Source organism: Saimiri boliviensis, chromosome 1, assembly GCF_048565385.1.
Source record: "Saimiri boliviensis isolate mSaiBol1 chromosome 1, mSaiBol1.pri, whole genome shotgun sequence".
Classification (NCBI taxonomy): domain Eukaryota; kingdom Metazoa; phylum Chordata; class Mammalia; order Primates; family Cebidae; genus Saimiri; species Saimiri boliviensis.
The window spans coordinates 151074577-151096206 of record NC_133449.1 but is presented as its reverse complement, the minus strand read 5'-3'; the positions used below and the strand labels follow the sequence as shown (position 1 = coordinate 151096206).

The 21630-nt window shown below is 57.1% G+C and overlaps 2 protein-coding genes across 7 annotated transcripts in view; one reads left to right on the top strand and one right to left on the bottom strand.

Moving 5' to 3' along the window:
* CHLSN (cholesin) overlaps positions 1–21630 on the top strand; it is a 130765-nt gene that overhangs the window by 77968 nt on the left and 31167 nt on the right. The gene's annotated exons all lie outside the window — the stretch shown is intronic.
* GPR146 (G protein-coupled receptor 146) lies at positions 1778–19663 on the bottom strand. Of its 4 annotated transcripts, none has more exons than XM_074406692.1 (2): positions 19543–19663; positions 1778–18919 (listed from the first exon to the last, which is right to left on the bottom strand). In XM_074406692.1, exon 2 carries the CDS (start codon positions 6058–6060, stop codon positions 5038–5040), a length of 1023 nt encoding a protein of 340 aa, XP_074262793.1. In that variant the 5' UTR covers positions 6061–18919; positions 19543–19663; the 3' UTR covers positions 1778–5037. The 4 variants fall into 4 exon arrangements, with proteins under 4 accessions (XP_074262793.1, XP_074262800.1, XP_010329925.1 ...); XM_074406699.1 differs by having other exon boundaries at positions 1778–9247; XM_010331623.3 differs by having other exon boundaries at positions 1778–6084.

Sequence of the window (21630 nt, the reverse complement as noted above, 5' to 3'; positions counted from 1 at the left end):
GAGGAGTCCCCCACACAGGGGCATGTGGTGGGCGGTGGGAGACACAGCAAAACTGCTCGCCACCGCTCCCTGCATGAACGCCCAAAGTTGGAAACAGCCCCCACGTTCAGCAGCAGCAGAGTGCACAAATGAATTGTGACCCGGAACCCATAGGATGTGGGACCTGGGAAAGTGGCGTGCACCCCAGGAGCAGCACAGGAAGCCCATTTCTCCGGAGCATGCGATCAGTCGCAGAGTGAGGAAGAGAGCCAAGGTCACCAGTGAGCAGAGGGAAAGCCAACCGCCAGACCCTGCCCAATCCTTGTTCTGGCCTCAGGACGCCTCCTGTCTGCACCCAGAGCTTTGCTGTCTGGGGAGAGCGTCTCGTGAAAACCCCAGATGCACCGGGCTCAGCTCGTAGCATCAGGCTGTGTTCATTTTGTGGTCCCTTAGCAAGTCGAGGTGGCTGAGCAGGAGAGGGCGTGGTTCTGTGAGTTATGCTGGCAGACACAGGATGGAGGAGCCCAGAGAGAACGGAGCGGGTGGGTCTGGTGCACTCACACGCTCCGGCTCAGCAAAGCCAGGCAGGCCCAGAGTGATTCTCTATGGGTTAGGGTTAGGGTTAGGGTGGTTAGGGTTAGGGATAGGGTGGTTAGGGATAGGGTGTTCAGGGTTAGGGTTAGAATGGTTAGGGATAGGGATAGAGACAGGGTGGTTAGGGTTAGGGATAGGGTGGTTAGGGTTAGGGTTCCGATTGCTGTATAATGGGCATGTTCACATGCTTCCTCCCTAGATATTCTGGTCATCCTTCACTTCCCAAACTGACGGCTGTCGCCGGGCAGGCCCTGTGCCGCAAGTGGAGGCAGGATCATGGGCTCTTATCTCTGCCGGAAGCCTCGGGAGGCCACAGGGCACCCCAACGCTCCGTTTTGTCCTCAGGGCCACAGAAGCCCTCAGGGGCGTCATCAATAGTGATTTGATGCTTTTTATTCTGGGAGGAGGAACGCCTCTGAGTGGTCAGCCCTTTTTCTTCTGTCTGCCTGGCTGACTCTTCTCATGCGCAGCTGACACACTTCCTCCTCTACTGTGTGAGACGCGTGGAGATGCGGTTCACCTGCCGAGTGTGTGGGGAGTGGAACCGCTCCTGGGTGATTAGGTGGGCAGAATTTCTGCAAAGAGGATCTACATAGGAATAACTTAAGTATTAAGACATATAATTTGAGGGACAATAACCAATGTTATGGCACTTTCTGTGCTGTTTTCTTTCATTTTGTGGGGGATGGAGTCTCACCCTATTGCCCAGGCTGGAGTGCAGTGACACAGTCACAGCTCACTGCAACCTCAACCTCCTGGGCTCAAGCCATTCTCTGGCCTCAGCCTCCCAAAGTGATGGGACCACAGACGTGAGCCACCTCACCCGTCTCTGTTGGTTTTCTGATGTACATCAAACATTTGCAGAAAAGCAATTGTAGGAATTTTGAAATTGTCTGGTAAGTATCAAATAATTTAATAGTCTTCTACAGTGTCTTCCTTTTCATATTCACGGATCTTCAGGCAAACAGGTGCGGCTATGGGGGAGGACTGAGCTGCTGAGCGGTCAGAGGGCGCCCACATCTCCCTGGGTTCGAGGCCTCAACATGCAGCATAACCCTCAGTCTATTCCTGGTTTCCTTCTGTCGTGTGCTGTGTATAAAAAATGTGTGTAGATTTCTTAATCTCTCTGCCACAACTCACAATAGATCCAGCTTCCTGCAACAACTCTCACACCTTTAACAAAGCGAATTCATGACTAAACTCCTTTCCTGAAATCTTATGTAATGAAGCACGGCAAGGCTTTTTTGTGGATAAACAAAAATAAGATGAATTATGTTGAACTATAGTAGTCAAGAAGTGTTGGTAGCAGCATTACTGACCCTGGGACGTCAAATGCTGACAAACTCGCGTCCTGGTGTCTCGCAGATGGGGGAAGAATTAGGGAGCTGGGCAGACAGCTACGTGGCTTTTTACAAGGAACCCCTTTTTCTCCCCCGGGTGGCTTAAGTTCTTGTGTCCTGTGTGTGATGAGGTGAAGGCCTTGGGAATCACTCAGTAGGCAGGAGGCACAGGAGGCGCTGAACCTTCCCAGACGAAGGTAGGCAAGCAGATGTCTCAGGAAACATCAGCAACACAGCTCCTGGGAAGCAGCCACAGAGGCTGCAGGGTCTGGGGGTGAGGATGGACGCCTCAGTGCACTGTGGAGGGTCTCAGGCAGCAGAGGCTGTGGGGTCTGGGGGTGAGGATGGAGGCCTCAGCGCGCAGTGGAGGGTCTTGGGTGGCACAGGTTGCGGGGTCTGGGGGTGAGGACGGAGGCCTCAGTGCGCAGTGGAGGGTCTTGGGTGGCACAGGTTGCGGGGTCTGGTTATGAGGAGGGGACTGGCTGGATAGGGGTGAGGGGAGGCCATGATGTATAGCAAAGGGTCTCAGGTAGCAGGCGGGGGTCTGCACTAGAGGCGCGTGCCTGCCCTGTGTGTGGCCCACCAGGAAAAGCTGACCAGGCTGTGGGGTGTCCCCAAGGCCTCTCCACTTGGCCGCCCAACACGGGTATTGAGTGCAGGCCAGGCTCCCCAACAGACCCGCAGAAATGAGCCATTTTGCACCCAGAGCCAGCGATAAATTGCAGTGAAGTGATTTTAGGCCCCTTCCGCCTCTGGGAAGGACCGGTTGGATGGGGTAATTCCCCAGCAGACGCAGCCCGGCACCACCCTCACCTGTGCTGTGGGGTCTGCCCCTCTCCCAGGAGCTCAGCGTGGAGCCAAGGGGGCTGGATCATATCCACCAGGAAGGGGGTCTCCTGGTTCACACACAGACACCCCACCCTGCAGAGCTGGGCTGCACAGGGAGGAGGGTTGGAGTTACTTGGCACCAGCCGCCGGGCAGGATTCCGTGGGGTGGTGTGACTGTTTCCTCATTGGATGCCAGGGTTTCCACGCAGGCATAGAGATGGGAAGCCTGGGACCATCAGAAACACGGCCCTTCCACCCGCTCCAGCTCCAGAGGGAGTGGAAAGGAGGTCAGGCCTGCAGCTTTAAGGGTCCTTATGTGATCCTGACACATCTGAAAGAAAACACTGACGGAAGCAGCTCAGAAAACTCTTTTCTGATCCTGCAGCTTAGGAGTCTGTCCTGCCAGTCTCATTTCCAGCAGGAGTCGCCTGCAGCTGCGCGTCCTCACCAGGCCAACTCTGACCCACTCGCAGCACACGATAAATAATGCCAGTGACCTCACGGCTGAAGTCCCAGGAGACTGGGACCAGAGCGTGATGTCCCCACGTCGATGGCAGCAAGCTGCAGCTCCCGGCCCGCTGTCTCTGGGGCCGGGCGTACTCAGAATTCCAGCAGGCCCAGGTTGTGGGGAGGAAGTGTGCCAGGGGTGTCCACAGAACACCAGAGCGTGGGGCAGCCCCCACAGACACGCCGACCTTTCTCCAGAAGGGTGGTGTCCGCATGGACATGCAGCCCTCACATCTCTTCAGGCCAGAGATTGCTGCCACGTGAATGCTGCAGACTTTGGGGAACATCTTCCTGTTTTCAGAGTTTTCTGGGTTTAGAATTGAGGATAGGGGATTGTGGGTCTATAATTTAATCCTAGAAAATTGTGTAGAGGCGAACAGATGGTGTGGAGGAATGGGGGCTTTTCTCATGGCCACATTTTAAAGTAGATGATTTACAGAACGCTGGTGGGTGGAAGGTCTCGAGTGAGGTTGATGAGGGACGATGGCCCCTGACTACGGACCCGTGCACCCAAGTGAAACAGGCCTGTCTGGGCCCCATCTGAGGCTGCAAGGGCCGCAGAGATGCAGATGCTGCTCCCAGGTGCCTTGGGAGCTGGCCTCAGGTTCTTCCCTGTCCCTCCCACCAGAGCCCATGCCACACAGCCTCCAGCCCTCTGTCCCCTGCAGTGGGGGGACCCGTCAGCTCTGGTGTTCAGCCAGAAACCCTAACACACCTTTCTTTCTTTTATTTTCTTTAGTTTTGTGCACACTTTGGGAAGTTGATTTAGAAGGACAGATTCATACTGAGAAAACCCCAGCTGACGTTATCTGTGGGGTCTGGAGAGGATGTCAGGGACACGTGGTGGCTGGGGAGAGCATGTCACTGCTACTGGATGGCTCTATTTAACACCAGCCGCGTCTCCGAGTCTCAGGCACTTCTGTGAAATATTCTCAGAATCCTGTGGTAACCGCAGCACACCTGGCAGGCCCAGCCAGCACCATGCCGCCCACGGGTAGGCCCAGTCACCCTGGTCTGCTGGCATGCTTTCATGGGGTTTCCTTCATTTTCATACTTGTCATTTTTCTAGAAAACATCTCTTTTTATAAAACAAATGAGGGGCAACCAAGTGTTTTGACCACAAAGTATGCATGCTGGCTGCAGGCTTTCATCACTTCATGGACAAACTGAATGCTGTGGGGGCCGAAGGCGAGGAAGCTTTTGCAGACGTGGACCTTGCGCCGTGTGTTCAGGAGACGCACGGGCCTCGGGGAGACTCATGCCAGGCGCCAGCCACTAGGGACAGCACAAGAGTGGCCTTTGTGGGAAAAATAAAAGTTCAAGAAAAACACCCTTCATATTTCACTTGTAGCAGCTCATCTGGGAAGGACGCAGGGACCGTCCAGGGTAGCCAAGTGCTCTGCGTCCACCAGAGCCACTTCCTCCCGGGAAGACTGGGCCTATACCTGCTGCATTCCCGCGTGGGAGGCCTGGGCCACCTGCACTAGCACCTGCTGCATTCCCGCGTGGGAGGGCCGAGCTGTCTACATCATCACCTGTTGCACCCCACATGGGAGGGCTGGGCCTACGTCACCGCCTGCTGCATTCCTGTGTGGGAGGGCCGGGCCATTAAGTGGCAGCACCTTCTGCACCCCCGCATGGGAGGGCTGGGCCTCTGTCCGCGCCTGCTGCACCCCTTGTGGAAAGGCTGGGCTTGGCCGCCTAAGTCAGTACCTGCTGCACCCCCATGTGGGAGGGCCAGCCGCCTAGGCCAGCACTGCTGCATCCCCACGTGGTAGGGCTGGGCCGCCTAGGCCAGCACCTGCTGCACCCCCACATGGTCTGGGGAGCATTGCCGGTTCCCCCAAGGCAGCTTCTTCATCAGCCGCCGGAGCTTGCCAGGGAAGCTCTGGTTCATGTAGCGGTAGAGAAGCGGCGTCACAAAGCTGCTGCAGAAGGCCAGGAGTTTGGACACATCCTTTGCAAAGTCCATCAGCCCCAGGTAGTGGGCATCCACAGGCTTCCCTCGCGAGACAAAGACCGTGCACCCCAGCAGGGTCAGGTAGTGCGGTGTCCAGAGCCCAAACTGCGTGCACACGGTGGCCACCAGCAGCCTGTGTGCCGAGGGCTCCAGCCGGCCCTCGTCCTGGTCCAGGGGCGTGTCCTCCCTGTGGACGCGGGAGAGCAGCAGCAGCGCGTAGAGGGCGGCCATCGCCGGCACCGCGTAGCCGATGAACACCAGCATGGCGTCGGCAGCCTCAGTGTTCTGCATCTTGGCGCACTCCAGTGCACGGGCAGACACGTGGCTGCAGATGTAGAAGAGCAGCGAGGAGAAGCTGGTCAGCAGCGCCCCACCCCACACAAAGCCGCACACGTGCCTCGTGTTGTACACACTGGCCATGTAGGTCCGCGGCAGCGCGCGCTCGATGTAGTGGTCAAGACTCAGCAGGGCGGTGGAGTACATGGCCACCAGCGAGGACACATTGAAGGGGATCTGGAGTGCCACATGGACGTCACTGCCCACACTCCACAGTGGCCACTGGGAGTCCCGGCACACTCGCCGGGAGCTCAGGGGGCTCAGCAGGTGCACGGGGGCGAGGGCACTGAGCACCAGCCCCGCCACCGCCATGTTGACGAAGTACACATCCGGCATGGTCATGCTGGCCTTGCTGTGTAGGTTGGCCAGCACTAGCAGGGCGTTGTAGCACAGGCCCACCGGCACGCCCACCAGCAAGCCCAGCAGTGACAGCACCAGCAGCACTAGCTGCAGGTCCTGGCAGGCAGGCAGCTCCTCCACCAGTCCTGTGCCATTGAGCCAGCCGCAGCCCCACATGGCGGCCGGCGGGACTCCGCAACCCTGCAGAAAGAAGGAACAGGAGGTCAGCACATGTCCCCTCCCAGAGCCCTGGCCCAGAAGTACTACAGGCCCTGCGCCTTCTCCTGGCACAGGAACCCTGGAGACTACAGCGAGGCTGCCTCAGGTACATTTCTGTAAAAATGAAGGTGACCACTGGAAAATGGCCACCTCAGATCCTGACCAGAGGTTCTGTGGCTGCACGCACTTCAATGGCTGGGGATGGGGACCAGAGAGGGAGACTGGCACAGCTCACGGGCTCAGAGCCCACCCTCCGTGGGTTGCTACGATGCCTGTATGGTCGTCCTGACTTTGTTGGATGGGCCCTGTGTGGTGATTCCCGAAGTTTATCAGGTGCCTGTGGGTGTTCGGATCCTGCCAGCACCGTGAGGGACAGGCAGTGTGGATGGTCAGCCCTGGGCCTCCCTCCCTTCCAGCAGCCCAGGACCTGGCACCTTGGAGTCCTCGCAGAGCCTGGGTTCCAGGGAGGGTGGCCCATGGGTCAAAGCCCACAGAAGGCTCAGGGACAAGCTGGTCTTGACGTCACTGAATGAGAACCTGGCAGGTGAAGCCATAGAGAAAGAATTCCCTCCCCTCCAAAGCATAGGTATTGCTCAGGGACCTGTAGCTGTCTCAGGAAATCTGATGTCCTGCGCATAGTTTGGCCCTGGCTGACCTCCTGTTCTCAGAGTGGAGTAGAAAGCATCTCAGGCAGATGGGCAGAGAGCAGGGTTCTGTGCCCAGAGATAGGAGTGGCACGGAGGCCAGATTTGGGAGCTGCGGCTATGAGAGTGGGTCCTCACCCACCATTCGAGTCCTGCCACCACAAGGCCCACAGGGCCACCGCAGGACAGGAACAGGAAGCTTGGGAGGAGAAGAGCACGGAGGGTCCGGGGCCTGAGGCCCCCAGTGCCAGCAGCAGTATGCACCCTGCAGCAGGTGATGCGGCCCCAGGGCCAGGCATGCAGGCAGCCAGCAGATGGGTGGGCAGATGATGTGGGAATTCCCATCCAGATGCAGGCAGGCTGGACGGGAGTTGTGGGTCATTGTGCAATCCTGACAAATGCTGCCCAGCAGCCCACAGTGAGGATCAGGTGGTGACAGGCAGGCAGAGCAAGGCCACTGCCCGGTGTGCCCAGCCACAGTGCCACCAAGCACTCCCGGGTCCTGAACCCCCGGCCCAAGCCCCTCACTAACACATCTTGACCAGAACCACCTGGGCTTCACTCGCCAGGCCAGCACAAGCTCCAGACAGGATGCACCTGCTCCCAGCACAGCAGCCGGGGGCATCCAGGCCTCTGCGGCCTTCTCCCCTCCTGCTGTACCAGGGTCCAGAGGACAAGGGTCTTGGGGATGTGTGGTCCCCCTCACCGCACTCCTGCCTTCAAGGCTGCATGGCTTTAGCTGTCACGGGGCTGAGTGGGAGCCCAGTTTGGGGGCGTCACCCCCCAGACGCCTCTTGAGTCCCCAGTAAACACCAGCCACTGAGCTGGGTGTCAGTATCCTGGCCTGGACTCACAGGGCACCCAGGGCCCCTGGATCTTTCCAGGGTCTGTGGTGAGAAGATCGGAGCAAGAGGGCCTTCTCGCCGTGTGCTGCCTCCAACCACTGACAAGAGGGCGCAGCCCAGCCGGCTGCCTTCACCCCACAGAGCTTGCCAAGGGCTGGGACCCTTCAGTGTGCTCCATCTGGGCATCCCTTCACTCCCCTTAGAGATGCCAGCCGGTGGTGCTGCACAGAGCCCCCCACATCCCCTCTCAGGCTCTCACCTTTACTTGGTGGCCCACGCTTCTTGGTGCTGTGGGTCCTGGTCACTGTCGGCGAGCAGCATGGTGGGACGGAGGCGGCCACCACGCTCTGGTGAGGACCTGGGCTGCCGCGCTTCTCGGCACACCGCGGCTCTTATCAGCAGTGCACCTGGCCTCCTGCGCGTGCGTGCGAGCCAGGGCCCCAGGATGCGAGCACTTGTTTTCCTGAGTTCCCCGCAGGGCCTCTGCCTCCCTTGGCAGGCACCGCCGCCCCTCCCTCCTGCTGTTTACTGCCGGGTTCCAGAAACCAGGGGCTGAACTGAGCACAGCTGGCCTCTGGCCCCACCTTTCTGACAGCCCAGCTCCTGGGGGCCGTGGCCTCTCCCTGCAGGCTCCTGTCTGATCCCTGCAGGCTGTCCCACTGAGTGCCGAGGGGCAGGTCAGGCCGAGACTTGTCCAGGTGCAGACAGCTGCCCCTGGTGCTCAGTATGCCGGAGACATTGGTTACAAGGTTTTTTTTTCCCCGGAGAAAATCAACGAAGGGTCTACTGCAGAGCGAAGGCCGGGCCGCACTCACTCAGCCCACAGACACAGAGGTTCTCAGAGGCACAGCGGAGGTGGAGGGCAGGCTCATCTCTGCTCCATCGGAAGCAGAGATGGGAGTGCGTGTGTCCAGCATGTCTGTGCACAGATGGGATATGGCACGGCTGGAGAGAAGTTGAGCCGGCCCCATGCATGAGCCTCCTGCAAGGGTTGCCTCTGCGGAGCTCTCCTCGTGGAACCACGAGGGCCAGCCTGTGGCCTGCCACGCCCCCTCCTCTCGGGGAGTCTGAGAGAAGCTGCCTGGACTGCTAATGCCTGCCCCACCATCAGCCGAGCCGGAGGGAGGTGGCCAGCGGCCAGCATCTGCCGGACTGAGAATGGCTCGATTCTTGGGAGGGTGTCACGTGGAGCGGGAGCTGCTGGCATTTCCTCCATGCGCTCACGTGCATCCCGCTCGCCATCTGAGCCACTCTCCAGTGCGTGCTCTCACCCCAGCCGGGACCTGGAAATGCCAGCCGGGCTCTCAGGTGGGGTCAGGTGGAAAGTTCTCCTGCATGCATTTTTATTTACTGGCAGCTGACAGATACTGAAGGATTTATATACTTCAAAGCTGCAGGCTGTTCTCTGTGCAGTTCACTAGGTGTCAACCACAAAGATGATTTCTGTTTCCAAGGAGGGTTATGAGCTGAGCAGCACCTGTCTTCCTTCCCTTTCCATGGGTTGGAAGGTGACACGCTTTCCGTGTTTGCCCCAACGTTCTCCCCAGGGCCCTCTTTTTACCAAGCATTGTCTAGAGATCTTCGGAGGGAAGTCAGCTGGGGGCGGGCGTTCCTAGAGCCAAGGAGGTCAGGCTCCCGCCTGTGTCAGGAGCTGGGCTGAGAGGCATAGAAGGAAGAGTCTGAGGCAGGCGTCCCCAAACTTTTTACACAGGGGGCCAGTGCACTGTCCCTCAGACCGTTGGAGGGCCGCCACATACTGTGCTCCTCTCACTGACCACCAGTGAAAGAGGTGCCCCTTCCTGAAGTGCAGCGGGGGGCCGGATAAATGGCCTAAGGGGGCCGCAGTTTGGGGACGCCTGGTCTGAGGAAACTCTCTCCTTGGCCACACTGGGTGGATGAGTCTCTGTGGCCCGCCTCCTCTCTGGAGGGGCTCCTGGGGACCGTGGTTCTGTGGCCCGCCTCCTCTCTGGAGGGGCCCCTGGGGAACGCGGTTCTGTGGCCTGCCTCCCCTCTGGCCAGGCTCGTGGTAGGAACAGGGGTCCCTGGGAGTGCCCTGTGGGAACCAGTTTGAGTCTTTTGCCTCTGGGTTCCTAGTCACGGCTCCCAGAGGAGTGAGCATGAGGTGCAGGTTTTGAAGGCTGGGAGCAGCAGATGGTGCCCCCAGAACCACAGCGTGCCAGGGCCAGCAAGTCGTGTGAGCCAGTGTTCCCACCTCTCCTGGTCACAGGTGACTCATGACTCATGCCCAACGCTTGCAGCCAGGCCAGCTCCCTGTCACTGAGCTGTTCTGGGCACTCTGGCAGGGGTCCTGTCCTGCCCAGGGTTCTGGGTGCTACCCCTGCATGGCCTGGCCCCACACACCTGCCTGGCCACAGCGGGGTTCTGTGGGAGCCTTGCCTGGCCTGGGCGGGTGGAGCCTCCCACTCTTGCCTGTTCATGGTTCCCCACTTGCCTCTGTGGGCCCCGTTTGCCTCTATGCCCCCTGCTTGCCTCTGCGCACTCCCCCCCTCCGCTTGCCTCTGTGTCCCCCACTTGCCTGTGTGCCCAGAGACTTCCTGTTCCCACTGCCAGACTGTTTGGGGAAGCAGGGCATCCTGGAACTGGAGAACAATGGCCTGGCTTCTCCCCCCGCTGGGCAGGCCCGCTGTGCTGTCTTTCCCGTCAGCCACACGCTCTGCTGACTTCCTCCATGGGAAAGAGGAACTGGGAGCCAGGTGGTGGGAGACTTACAGGCTTGGGTAGAAAGCCCAGATGAGCCTTGTCCGAAGTGGGCCTATGTAAAAGCCTGAGTTTATTGCAGTGATGGAAGATTCCAGAAGCATCCTCCTCAGGAGGCAGGAAGGACAACAGAGAATAGCCACCTGCCCCCCACCCCTGTGCTGCGGGTCCCTCCTCATCCGGGTTCGAGGTGCAGAGCTGGCTGGCACACGCCCTCCCATCACCCATTTCTCTCTGAGCACTGCCTGCCTGGTAGCAGGGCTGATACTCAGCTTCCGGGGACTGCCACTGCACCCTCAGCCGACAGGGACCCCATGGGCCTCTCCTCCAGGCCAGCCCTTGCAGTGAGAGACTACCAGCTTCTCCCCCAGCTCCTGGCCACCCTCCCAGGCCAGCCTGTCCTGGCAGCTGCTCCTTCCTGGCTCTCCACCCACTCCTCCAGGCCCTGCTCCTCCAGCACCTCCAAAGCCACACTGCTGGTTCGACCACCTGCCTCCTGTTCTTACCACCACCAGCCTCTCCTCCCGAAACCCTCCCCCACAACTCCTCAGGACCTGGCACCCATAGGCAGGTCCTGCCCCAGGCCCACGTCGGTGCCAGCCAAGTGAGTGTCCCCAGTCAAGCTGGATGCTGGGGTCAACCTCGCCTCCAAGAGGGCACGCCTTGATTCAGGCTCCTGCTCAGAGGCTCCTCATGCACTCAGCCTGGAGCAGCCCTCAGGGCCTCTTAGGGACAGGGACTCCTCTGGGGCCAGGAGGGGAGGGGCTACAGGCAGCATCTTGGCTGGGAAGGTGGAAGGAGCTGGCCCTGCCTGGGCCTTGGCTGTCCAAGATGGCCCAGTTTCAGTCATTTTATTTTCCCTGTAAGAGAATTCATTAATGACACAGATGCAACTCGATCTATCCCCTCCTTCTGTTTTTTTGTTGTTTAGTTTAGTGTTTTTTTTTTTTTTTGGTTTTTTTTTTTTTAGAGCCAGACTCTCTCTTAGTCACCCAAGCTAGAGTGCAGCGGTACCATCATAGCTCACTGCAGCTTCTGCCTCCTGGGCTCAAGCGATCCTCCCATCTCAGCCTCCCAAGTAGCTGGGACTACAGGTGTGTGCTGCTACAGCTGGCTGATTTTTTTCATACAATGTTTTTTGAGACAGGGTCTCACTGTGTTGCCCAGGCTGGTCTCAAACTCCAGGGTTCAAGTGACCCTTCTGCCTCAGGCTCCCAAAATGCTGGGATTACAGGTGTGAGCCACTGTGCCTGGCCTATTTTGTTTTTTAAATTACTCTCATAAAAAGGGCCAGCCTTGCACCTACCGCCCCTTCTTCCCAATCCAGAGGTGGTTGACATGCGGGAGGTACATGACCAGTCTCATTTGAATGGGGTGAGACGTCTTTCCAGCTTCAAGGCTGGCCCCAGGCCATGGGCCAGCAGTGGACAGGAGAGGAGGGGATAAACCAGCAGAAGCAGGGAGGATGGCAGAGCCCAGAGCTGGCCTCAGAATGTACAGCCAGCCTGGCAGACGTGAGCAGATGTGCTCCCCACGCTGTGTGGAGAACTGCTGCACCCTCACGAGCTCAGAACCTCGGCCTGCCTGGCTCAGGGTCTCCCAGCCACTGTTTAAACTGAAGAGGACAGACCTGGATGCCAGGTGCACCCCAGAGGGCTGGGGTAGAAGTGACATTTCCACACAGCAATCCTGAGCCGGGGTCAGGACCCAGTGTTGATGGGAGGCTGGTGCCCCACGTTCTGGGGACAGCAGCTTCTCTGCATGATGGGAATGGGCCTGGGCCTCTGGGCCCCATGAGCAGCCATCTGTGAGGCCACCCCCTCCCTCCTAGGCCTCTGCTGCTGGCCTGTGGGGTGACTTCAGCCAGTCTGTCCATCACCCTCTCTAATGGCACGGCCGCCATCTCCAGCAGGTTAGGGTGAGACCCAGCTAAGCAAGAGGCTGGGACAGACAGGTGCAGAGTTTCTCCGAGATCCCCTGAGTGTCAGGCCTTCTGGGTTCCCGGTCCCTGCCAAGTGCCTGTGGATGAGGCTGTTTCCCAACTGCCCCTCCCTGGGTCCTCAGCTGGACCTCTATGTCATCCACTGAGCTCTCCTCATGCGTGCTCTTGAGGATAGAAGGTGGGGTCTTTTCTTCCAAGACCCCGTGCTGGGCTCTGACTGTGATGCCCAGGAGGATGCGTCCTAGGCTGCAGCGTTCCAAGCCCAGTGAGGCTGCCAGGCTGCCAGGCTTCCTTGCAGGCTCTCTTGTATCCATCCACCCGTACCAGAGAGCAGGGACACTGCTTGCAGGGCATCAGCTCAGAACAGGTGCCCCAGGCTCAGGGCTTGGAGAAGCCGGGGCAGCTTGAGAAAGGAAAACCAAAGAATGTCGGACTCCAAGGCCACAGGGACTGACGGGACAGGATCCCTGGCTGGCTTGGGCGGCCTGTCCGGGCACCCGTCCTTGTTGACTTGGAAGTCCACGGATACGCCTGATGCAGATGGACGGCTCCCTGCCCTGCTCTGAGCCTGAGCAAATGCCCTGGGGATCTGTTCTGTCGCTGATCTAAACCACAGTCCCTGCATGTGTCCAGCTCCCTGGAGAGCCCCTGACAGACGGACGGCCTGTGACCCTGAGCCACTGTGCCTGAGGAGCCCCTGCCCACAGTGGGGCGCAGGCAGGCTGGAGAAGGACAGGCTGCCCAGCAGTTCCTGTCCTTGTGCCATTGCACGGCCCGGGCCTGCAGCCCTGTGCTGACAGCAGGTCCCTCACTGCAGAAGACTCTGTGTTTGTGGTGCAGAGTGGGGTCCACCGGCGGAGCCTTGCTGAGGCCTGGCCGGCCAGAGAGACCAGGGAAGCCCTGTGTGTCCTGGGCTTTGGGAGTTGACAGTGTGGGGCAGCTCTCCTTAACTGTCAGGGTGGCTGGTGGCTACTGCCAGGCCTGGCTGGTGGGAGGGAATCGGGAGGGCCCAGGTGTACAGTTTCAGCTGTCCCTGCCGAGGGCTCCTCGCCTGGAGACCTTGGTGGCTTCTTTGTCATAGAACTCGGTACAGTGGGGCCCAGAATTAGACCAAAAACAGTCCTAAAACAGTTTTCCTACATTGAGAAAGCAGCACTGATTCTAGTCACTGCCTTGGCCTCTGGCCTAAGTCCTACCTGACACGAGGGAATGTTAGCCGGGGCTTTGTAATAAGCCTGCTTGTAGGAAGGTCCATGCCCTGCCCTCTGCAGGGGCCTGGCTTTGTGGTGGGCAGCAGTAGGGAATGTTGGACGGGGCTTCATAGTAAGCCTGCTTGTAGGAAGGCACGCACCCTGCCATCTGCAGGGGCCTGGACTAGTGGTGGGCAGCAGTAGGAGCTGGCATAGAACACTATTAAGAAACCCCCTTGCCCTCCTTCCTCCTGGGAAGGAAGTGGTCAGGGTCCTGGGCTCTGGCGTGGGCAGCCAACGTGTGCACTCCAGGCTGAGCTTTTCCAGTCCTGGCTTGCATGCGGGTGCCTTTGCAGGCAGGTGACTTCCTTGCTCTATGCCTTGGTTTCCCCAGGCTTAGGAAATCCTCATGAGACAGGAGGGTGAAATGAACCAACCCATGTGAAGCACAGGAGGGTGCCAGCGCGCTCCCCATCACCAACCCTGGCCTAGGATGATGCCTGCAGACCTGTAGCTTCCTCCCAAATATGAAGGGCAGAGGAAGCTGTTCTGTGACCTTTTGCTTAGAATCTTTGTGAACAGACACGTGTTGCAGGGGAACCATGGGATGGGGCAAGATGACAACAATATGGGCCCCGTCACACCCCACACTGCCAGTGAATGTGGAGGAGGCAGCCCTCAGGACACACCCTGTGGGTGGCGCTCGCCCTGGGAGCTTATAGTCAGACCACGGAGGCTCGGAGAATGCACGGTCAGACCACAGAGGCCCAGGGAGCACACAGTCAGACCGCGGAGGCCGGGGGAGCTTACAGTCAGACTGTGGAGGCCTGGGGAATGCACAGTCAGACCACAGAGGCACAGGGAGTGATGGTCAGACCATGGAGGCCCAGGGAGCGCACGGTCAGATCGCAGAGGCCCGGGGAGCTTACAGTCAGACCACAGAGGCCCGGGGAGCGCACGGTCAGACTGCGGAGGCCCGGGGAGCGCACGGTCAGACCGCGGAGGCCCGGGGAGCTTACAGTCAGACTGTGGAGGCCCAGGGAATGCACAGTCAGACCACAGCAGCCCAGGGAGTGCATGGTCAGACTGGGGAGGCCCAGGGAGCATACAGCAGTCAGACCACAGCATGCCGCTGGCTTTACAGGGTTTTACGGTCTTTATGTTCTGGGTTCGGGCTTTGGTACCAACACAATGAATTTCCCGATGTTCCACTAGTACTAAACTGGAGTAGAAACACTCGCTTCCCTGGCCTGTATTCACCGCTTTCAAAGGAACAGGGATTGGTAAGGAGAACCTGCTCCAGGGGTCTTGGTTCTTTTCGGTACATAACCATGAAAATGTCTCGAGCCCAGGTGCGGCTGTGGATGGGTCACAGGAGCCCATCGGACTATCAGGAGTATTTCACATGCAGCGTTGGCATCTTTCTTCCTATGTCTTATTTAAAAAGAGCCCAAAGTGCTATCAGGCAGCCTGTTAATAATGAATGTATGTGAACAGTGAAGTGAACTTTGCTGAAACCCGCGGCTAACTGATAGGGTTTCCCAATAGAAATGGGCTTCCCCGTGTGGTTCAGAAGCAGCAGGCCTGGAGACAGACAGGGACCAGGTATGGGGATGGTGACCACCTCCCTCAGCCTGAGAGGCACCTGCGTACCTGTACCTGTGTGAGAGAGCGTGCACTAGCGCCTGCACGGCACAGAGCTGCAGACACAGAAGCCAGCGGGGGACTCTGCACCGAGGTGGCTGAATTTGTTTCACTAACACCATGGCATTTTATTTTCCTGTCTCTCTTAGTCAGGAAGTTCTGTCCTCTGTTGCTCAGGGCCCTGTCAGAGGTGGGGCTGTAGGTCTCACACCTGGTGAAACCCCACGAAGCTTCCGGCTGCTATCCCACACTATTTGGCATATGCTGATCCCTTGCCTAGAATACCCTTTCTTGCTTCCCCTCGTTCTCTCAGCAAACACTTACTCATCCTAGACATGTTATTTTGGGCATCAGTACCCTTGGGAACCCACCCTGACCAGTCTCCGCACCCCTCAGCCAGTCATGCTGCGTTAAGACTGTCCGCATAGCCATCTCCTTCCCACCTACTGGGAGCTCCCTGAAGGTGGGGGAGGCTTTTATCTGCGCTGCAGCGGCCTGGCTATTGGATGAGAGCCTCAGAAGAAGATGTATTCAGTGCCGGAAAAGGCTTTTCCCCAAGGCGAGTGACCCACTGAGGTGAATGATCCAATTTCCCCACTGAGTAGAAAGGATAAGTAGCCAGGGTGGGGACTTAGCACTTCTTACTGTCCCAGGACTGTTGTCGAAGCTTTAGAAACTTGGATTTTAGTGGAAATAGAATCGCAAGGCCCCAGCATCGCATCCTCGGAAGGATGGTGGGCAAGGAGTGGAAAGTCCTTTCCTGGCCAGGGCTCAGCTCCTGGCCAAGAGGCCCCCTGGCCAGTCGTTTCTATTTGAAATAGGCCTGCCATGCACCGTGAGACGCTCAACTTTGGGTGAATGTTCTGGAACAATCAGAGTGCTTTCAAAATGACTCTGGAATGTTTATTTCCTTTTGTAGTAATGAACCCAGGCTTCAGCAACAATTAACAACCAGCTCCTAGGAGCCAGACGCTTAGGAAAGGCTGTTGTTTTCATAGGGTTTCAATGTGGAGAGCTTACGCACACTGATTCCTATCTATGCCTTCCTGGGCTATGATAAGAAATAGTTAATTATGTAGATGGGCGGTGTTGATTTTTGTAGCCTTTTGCGTTTTACAGTTCCAAACTGCAGAGTAGTGAGAGTGAATCAGGTGACCTGGCTTAGACGATAAACAGAGAGAATGCCTCTCTTTCTCCATGAATAACAGCGAGCATGTTTGTGGCTGCAGGAGGGCTCTGGGGCCCTGAGACCAAGCAACCCGCTGGGCCGGTGAGCAGGCTGGACACCTGTGCCCACAGCTCTGGGTTCCAGTTCCCTGGAGGAAGGTGGAACAGCATTCTTTTGTTTACTTGGGGTTTTTGTTCACTGACTAACTTGGTTTGAGGCTAATTCCCTTTCCAGATACACCAGACCAGGGAAAAACAGAAACAAACAAAAAACACTTCCACAGAAATTCAAGGACCTGGCCAAGAACAGAGTGTCTCCACTGCAGACTCTGGGCTCCCCGACCAAGCCCTGTTTCCTGGGCACGGCCTTACCTGCCGGGAAGTGCTCAGAGCCACAGATCTTATCACCACCTTGCTTCTTTCCTGGTTCTTTCTACTCATCACACTAGCTCTGGTAGCAGCAGTGGCCTGCAAGGCTCACTGTGGCTCCAGTTAAAATGGGAAACTCCTTGGCCTGTGCAGGAAGGGACCCGGGTGTGGGCCTCTGGGGGTGCACAGGACACCTGCCCCACTCCGCCCTGTCCCTCTGCTTCTCTCAGGGTGTTCTGTTTGCACACGGAAGCTCCTGGGTAGACAGCTCCCACTCCTAAGAGACTGACTTCTGCTCCTGGGCCGCATCTCATTTTGGTATCTCAAATTAGAGAGAAAAGTTACTGTTCTACTCCCCAGACTGGGTCCCCTCTCCTCTTTGCTACCTGGATGGTGTGTTGCAGCCCTAAGCTTTTGAGACCCCTGCTGGGGTCTCATTAACAAGAAAGGGTATTCTAGGAGAGATGCCAGCTGCCCAGTTAGGCAGGTGGGTTAGTGAGAGCCCTGGAGAGCAAAGGAGCCAGCAGGCAGGGGGGAATGACTGGGAAACACTGTTTAAAGAAAACAGCACCGGCCGGCCGGGCGCGGTGGCTCAAGCCTGTTATCCGAATACTTTGGGAGGCCAAGGCAGGCAAATCACGAGGTCAAGAGATCAAGAACATCCTGGCCAACACAGTGAAACCCCGTCTCTACTGAAAATACCAAAAAAAAAAAAAAAAAAAAAATTAGCTGGGCATGGTGGCATGTGCCTGTAGTCCCAGCTACCCAGGAGGCTGAGGCAGGAGAATCGTTTGAACCCAGGAGGCAGAGGTTGCAGTGAGCCGAGATCACACCACTGCACTCCAGCCTGGCGTCTGGCAACAGAGCAAGACTCTGTCTCAAAAAAAAAAAAAAGAAAGAAAAGAAAAAGAAAACAGCACCATGTGCGGTGGTTCATACCTGTAATCCCAGCACTTTGGGAGGCTGAGGCAGGTGGATCACAAGGTCAAGAGTTCGAGACCAGCCTGGCTAATATGGTGAAACCCTGTCTCTACTAAAAATACAAAAATTAGCTGGGCATGGTGGCACATGCCTATAGTCCCAGCTATTCAGGAGGCTGAGGCAGAAGGTTGCAGTGGTTGAGGCAGAGGTTGCAGTGAGCCGGGATCACGCTGCTGCACTCCAGCCTGAGCAACAGAGCAAGACTCCGTCTCAAAAAAAAAAAAGAAAGAAAGAAAACAGCACTGTGGGATTGTCATGTGCATGACATGGTCAGCTGGGTTCTCTGGTGGTCACTCCCTTCTCAAAGGCAAGGCCTTGCTGTGGTTGGGTCATTAAAGGCCAGGTGGCAGTTATTTTTTCAGGATTCTAAATGACATCCTAGGGGCTGTGAAAGAGCTACAGCTCCCCAGGGAGCGCCTTCTCCCCGCCCCAGTGGGCAGCACGACCCTCTTCCAACTGTCAGTTACACAAGCATATTCCCCCACGCAGCCATCTTTGCACCATGCCATTTATTCATTGTATCATAGATCTAATCAGCCTTTACACCCTAACCTAAGACCCACATGAGGTTCGTGCCCTTCACCCTTCTCTCTTCATCAGCCTACTAGGGGCTTATGAGTTGCAGGGACTCCAAGTAAACCTTCACATTTACATTCTGCCCTACGTCTGTGTTCCTCTGTCCTCCATTCTCAGGTTATATCCGTCCACACTAGAGAGGCAGGGTGACATGTGGACGTCAGCACGGATGTGTGTGGCATTGGGCAGTGAGCACCACTGCTCTGGCCCCAGCCTCTTCTCTGTGAGAAGGCACGATAGTATTCAATAAATTTCAACTATGTTTTTAAGTCACTTAAGGAAGATGCCAGGGGCTCTGGCTAGGGAGTTGGGCCTTACAGTAGTTATTTAAGGAGCTGCACAGCAGTTCATGGGTCCTGTGAGTGTGCATTTGGTCTAATTATTAATAGTGCCTCTGTTCACTCTCAACAGTGCCCGAGTTAGGACGATAAAATACCTCATCACCATTATGCATGAGGAGCCTTGGAACATGGTCAGAACTGTTTTACTCATACAAATTTGCAGAGGCCTTTAAAGCAAGCCTCTTCCCCTTTCTTATTGAATGCTGGCCTCTGCTAGATGCTGCAGATAACAAAAGATAAAAGATGTCGTGCTGTTCCGTGTGGACAGGAGCTGGCTATTTAAAGTGCAGTGGAGGACCCAAATAAGTACCTCTTCATGGGCAGGGAAGAGATCAAAGGTGACAGCCACTGCTCTGGATGACGAATATAGAATTATCCTCAGGTCCACCATATAGCATGCCTGCAGAGATAAGCCATGGTGACCAGTCACATCAAGACGTGCAGTCTTAGGCCTAGAGAACTGACTTGCCAGGTCTGTAATATTAACTTAATGGTGGGTTCCCTGCTGCTGGTAGAGCGGTGTTTTGGTGGCTGGAGAGCACTGCCTTCCAGTGAAGCTTTGAAAGAGCCGTCCCATGCCCTGCCAACTGTCCAAGACAACTGACAGCAGATCTGACATCTCCATGTAAACACAGTTCCAAACCTCACTTTAAAACGCTTATCATAGACGGGGCCAAAAGCAGTCGCCACAGTGGCCCAGGAGAGCAGGAGCAGTATGTCCTGTCGGACATGGGCAGAGCCAGGGGCTGCGCCGAACCGCCTACGCGGGCAGCCGACTCAGCTGCCATCCCCAGGTTAATGACCGAACGCCCGCCCCCAAGGCTCAGCTTGGAGGGCGGCCTGGGGACAACGGTCCCCTCCCTGCAAGGGCTCGGCGCCCAGCAGTGGGCAGCGACCAGAGGACCCGAGTTCCAGCAAGCGCGCACCCGCCGTGGGAGCCAAAGCAGTTCGGGCCGGCTCCCTCCCCAGGCAGAGACGGGATTTACCCCACCAACCCGATCCAGGATCCGCGGCCCCACTCACCGGCTCGCTGGGCGGAGGCCCGCGCGCAGTCGCCCCGGACGGGCAGCTCGAGCTGGAGGAGGCTGCAAGGGCTCACGGTGCGCACGCCGCCCGGGCCCTGTGTACACACGTGACCGCTGGCCCCGCCCACCCAACCTGGCTCCGCCCCCAGCCGCCCCTCCGGCCTTGGTCCCGCCCCCGGTTCCGCCCCCCACCCGCAAGGCCCGGCAGCGGGGAAGCCTCGGACCAGTGCGGTTGGGGGGCGGTGGCGGCGGAGGCGGTGCTGGTTGGGTAACCTGAGACCAGCCATTTGACAAGCTCGTGCGCCCGAGCTTCCCTGTGGGAGGACGCACACCCAGCGCTCTTGAGTTTTTGAGAATTCCGGTAATGCCCGATCCGGTTTCTTTTTACAGGCGATGGTGCCTAGTTTGCTGAGTCAGAACAGACCCTAATCTGCAGGGTGCAGGCCCCGCCGCCCTCTGCGGCTGCCATCGAGGCCTCACGGGTACACCTGCCCCTGTCTTCCCCGAAGTCTGCTTTCAGCTTCCAAATTCAGTTACTTCCTGGTTTTAGGAATTTCTTTGTAAACCACTGACAGGAAAGCCATTTAAAGAAATACATTGTTTGCTGCCTGATTACTTTGGTAGCTATTGTTACAAGTTAAACGCTGGAAAAGTTGAAACAAGGACATTGACTCTGCTGTAAATTTTGAGGTGAAACGCCACACACACACACACACACACACACACACACACGGCTGCGCGCGCGCGCGCACATGTTCTGGTTCAGGATCTAAGAACGCTTCTGAAAATCGAAGCATGTGGGTTGCACGCCTCAGCATAGACTTGGGTGACGCTGTGGGCTGAGTGGGACACCAGCAGAACTGCAGCCACTGCTGACCCTCCCTGAAAAGTGCTGTGGCCCACCGTGTTCACGGCTGCACTTCAGCCACCTGCCTGGACAGGATGGCTTCTTGACTGTAGGTGGGAGCGGGATGTTGGAGGCAGCTTTCTATTCTGGTGGGAGGGTAGGGAGAGCCTCACTCTATCTTGGTCATGAATTGACAGACCCCTTTGGGCCCACCACGGCCCCCACCTGCTGACGTGACACTGACTTGCTGTCCAGCGTGGCACCAGGTCTCTGTGCTCTGAGGTACCAGGTCGTGATCTTACCTGCCGGAGTCAGTCACGATCAGCCAACACCGACACCCGGGCATATTCTGTGTCAAGTTCTGTTCTAAGCCTCAACCGTCGTTTTGAGGTACATATGTCCGTATTTCATCGAACTTAAGACATGATTAGTGCTAGATAGCCCATTACTTGATAGATTCCTAAAAAGAAGGCCATCTGCTGGTTACATTCTGACACAGTGCTGATTTTAAGGCGCAGCCTGTTAGAGGTGATAAAATGAGAGTGTGCTCCTGCATCAATGAGATAGGTCGCCATGTGCATTTCACATTATTTTGTGAAAAGGTAAGCAGCCGGGCGCGGTGGCTCAAGCCTGTAATCCCAGCACTTTGGGAGGCCGAGGCGGGTGGATCACGAGGTCAAGAGATCGAGACCATCCTGGTCAACATGGTGAAACCCCGTCTCTACTAAAAATACAAAAAATTAGCCGGGCATGGTGGCACGTGCCTGTAATCCCAGCTACTCAGGAGGCTGAGGCAGCAGAATTGCCTGAACCCAGGAGGCGGAGGTTGCGGTGAGCCGAGATCGCGCCATTGCACTCCAGCCTGGGTAACAAGAGCGAAACTCCGTCTCAAAAAAAAAAAAAAAAAAAAAAACAAAAGGTAAGCAACTTGCGCCAGGTCACACCACAGGCCTTGGAGCTGGGATTTGTACCCAGGGGTACTCCAGCTTTTTAGATCAGAGTTTGGGACTTTGGGCCCTCCTAGCAACTTGACTAAAAGCAAGCTTTGTTATCTCCATGGTATAAATGGCCCAAGACCTCAGAATCCCTGGTCAGTCTGCGGAGCCTGTCAGATCCCTTCCAGGTTCCATGGTTGCTCTGTGGCCGGGGACTGCTGGAGGTTAGTTAGCTTCCTCTAAGCTACTGAACTCTCAGGTCACCGCAGACTGCCTTATCTGCAGGGACTTCCCGACCAAGCAG

Coding starts and splice junctions, on each gene's coding strand:
- GPR146 (XM_074406692.1), bottom strand. CDS start 6,060: ATGTGGGGCTGCGGCTGGCTCAATGGCACAGGACTGGTGGAGGAGCTG.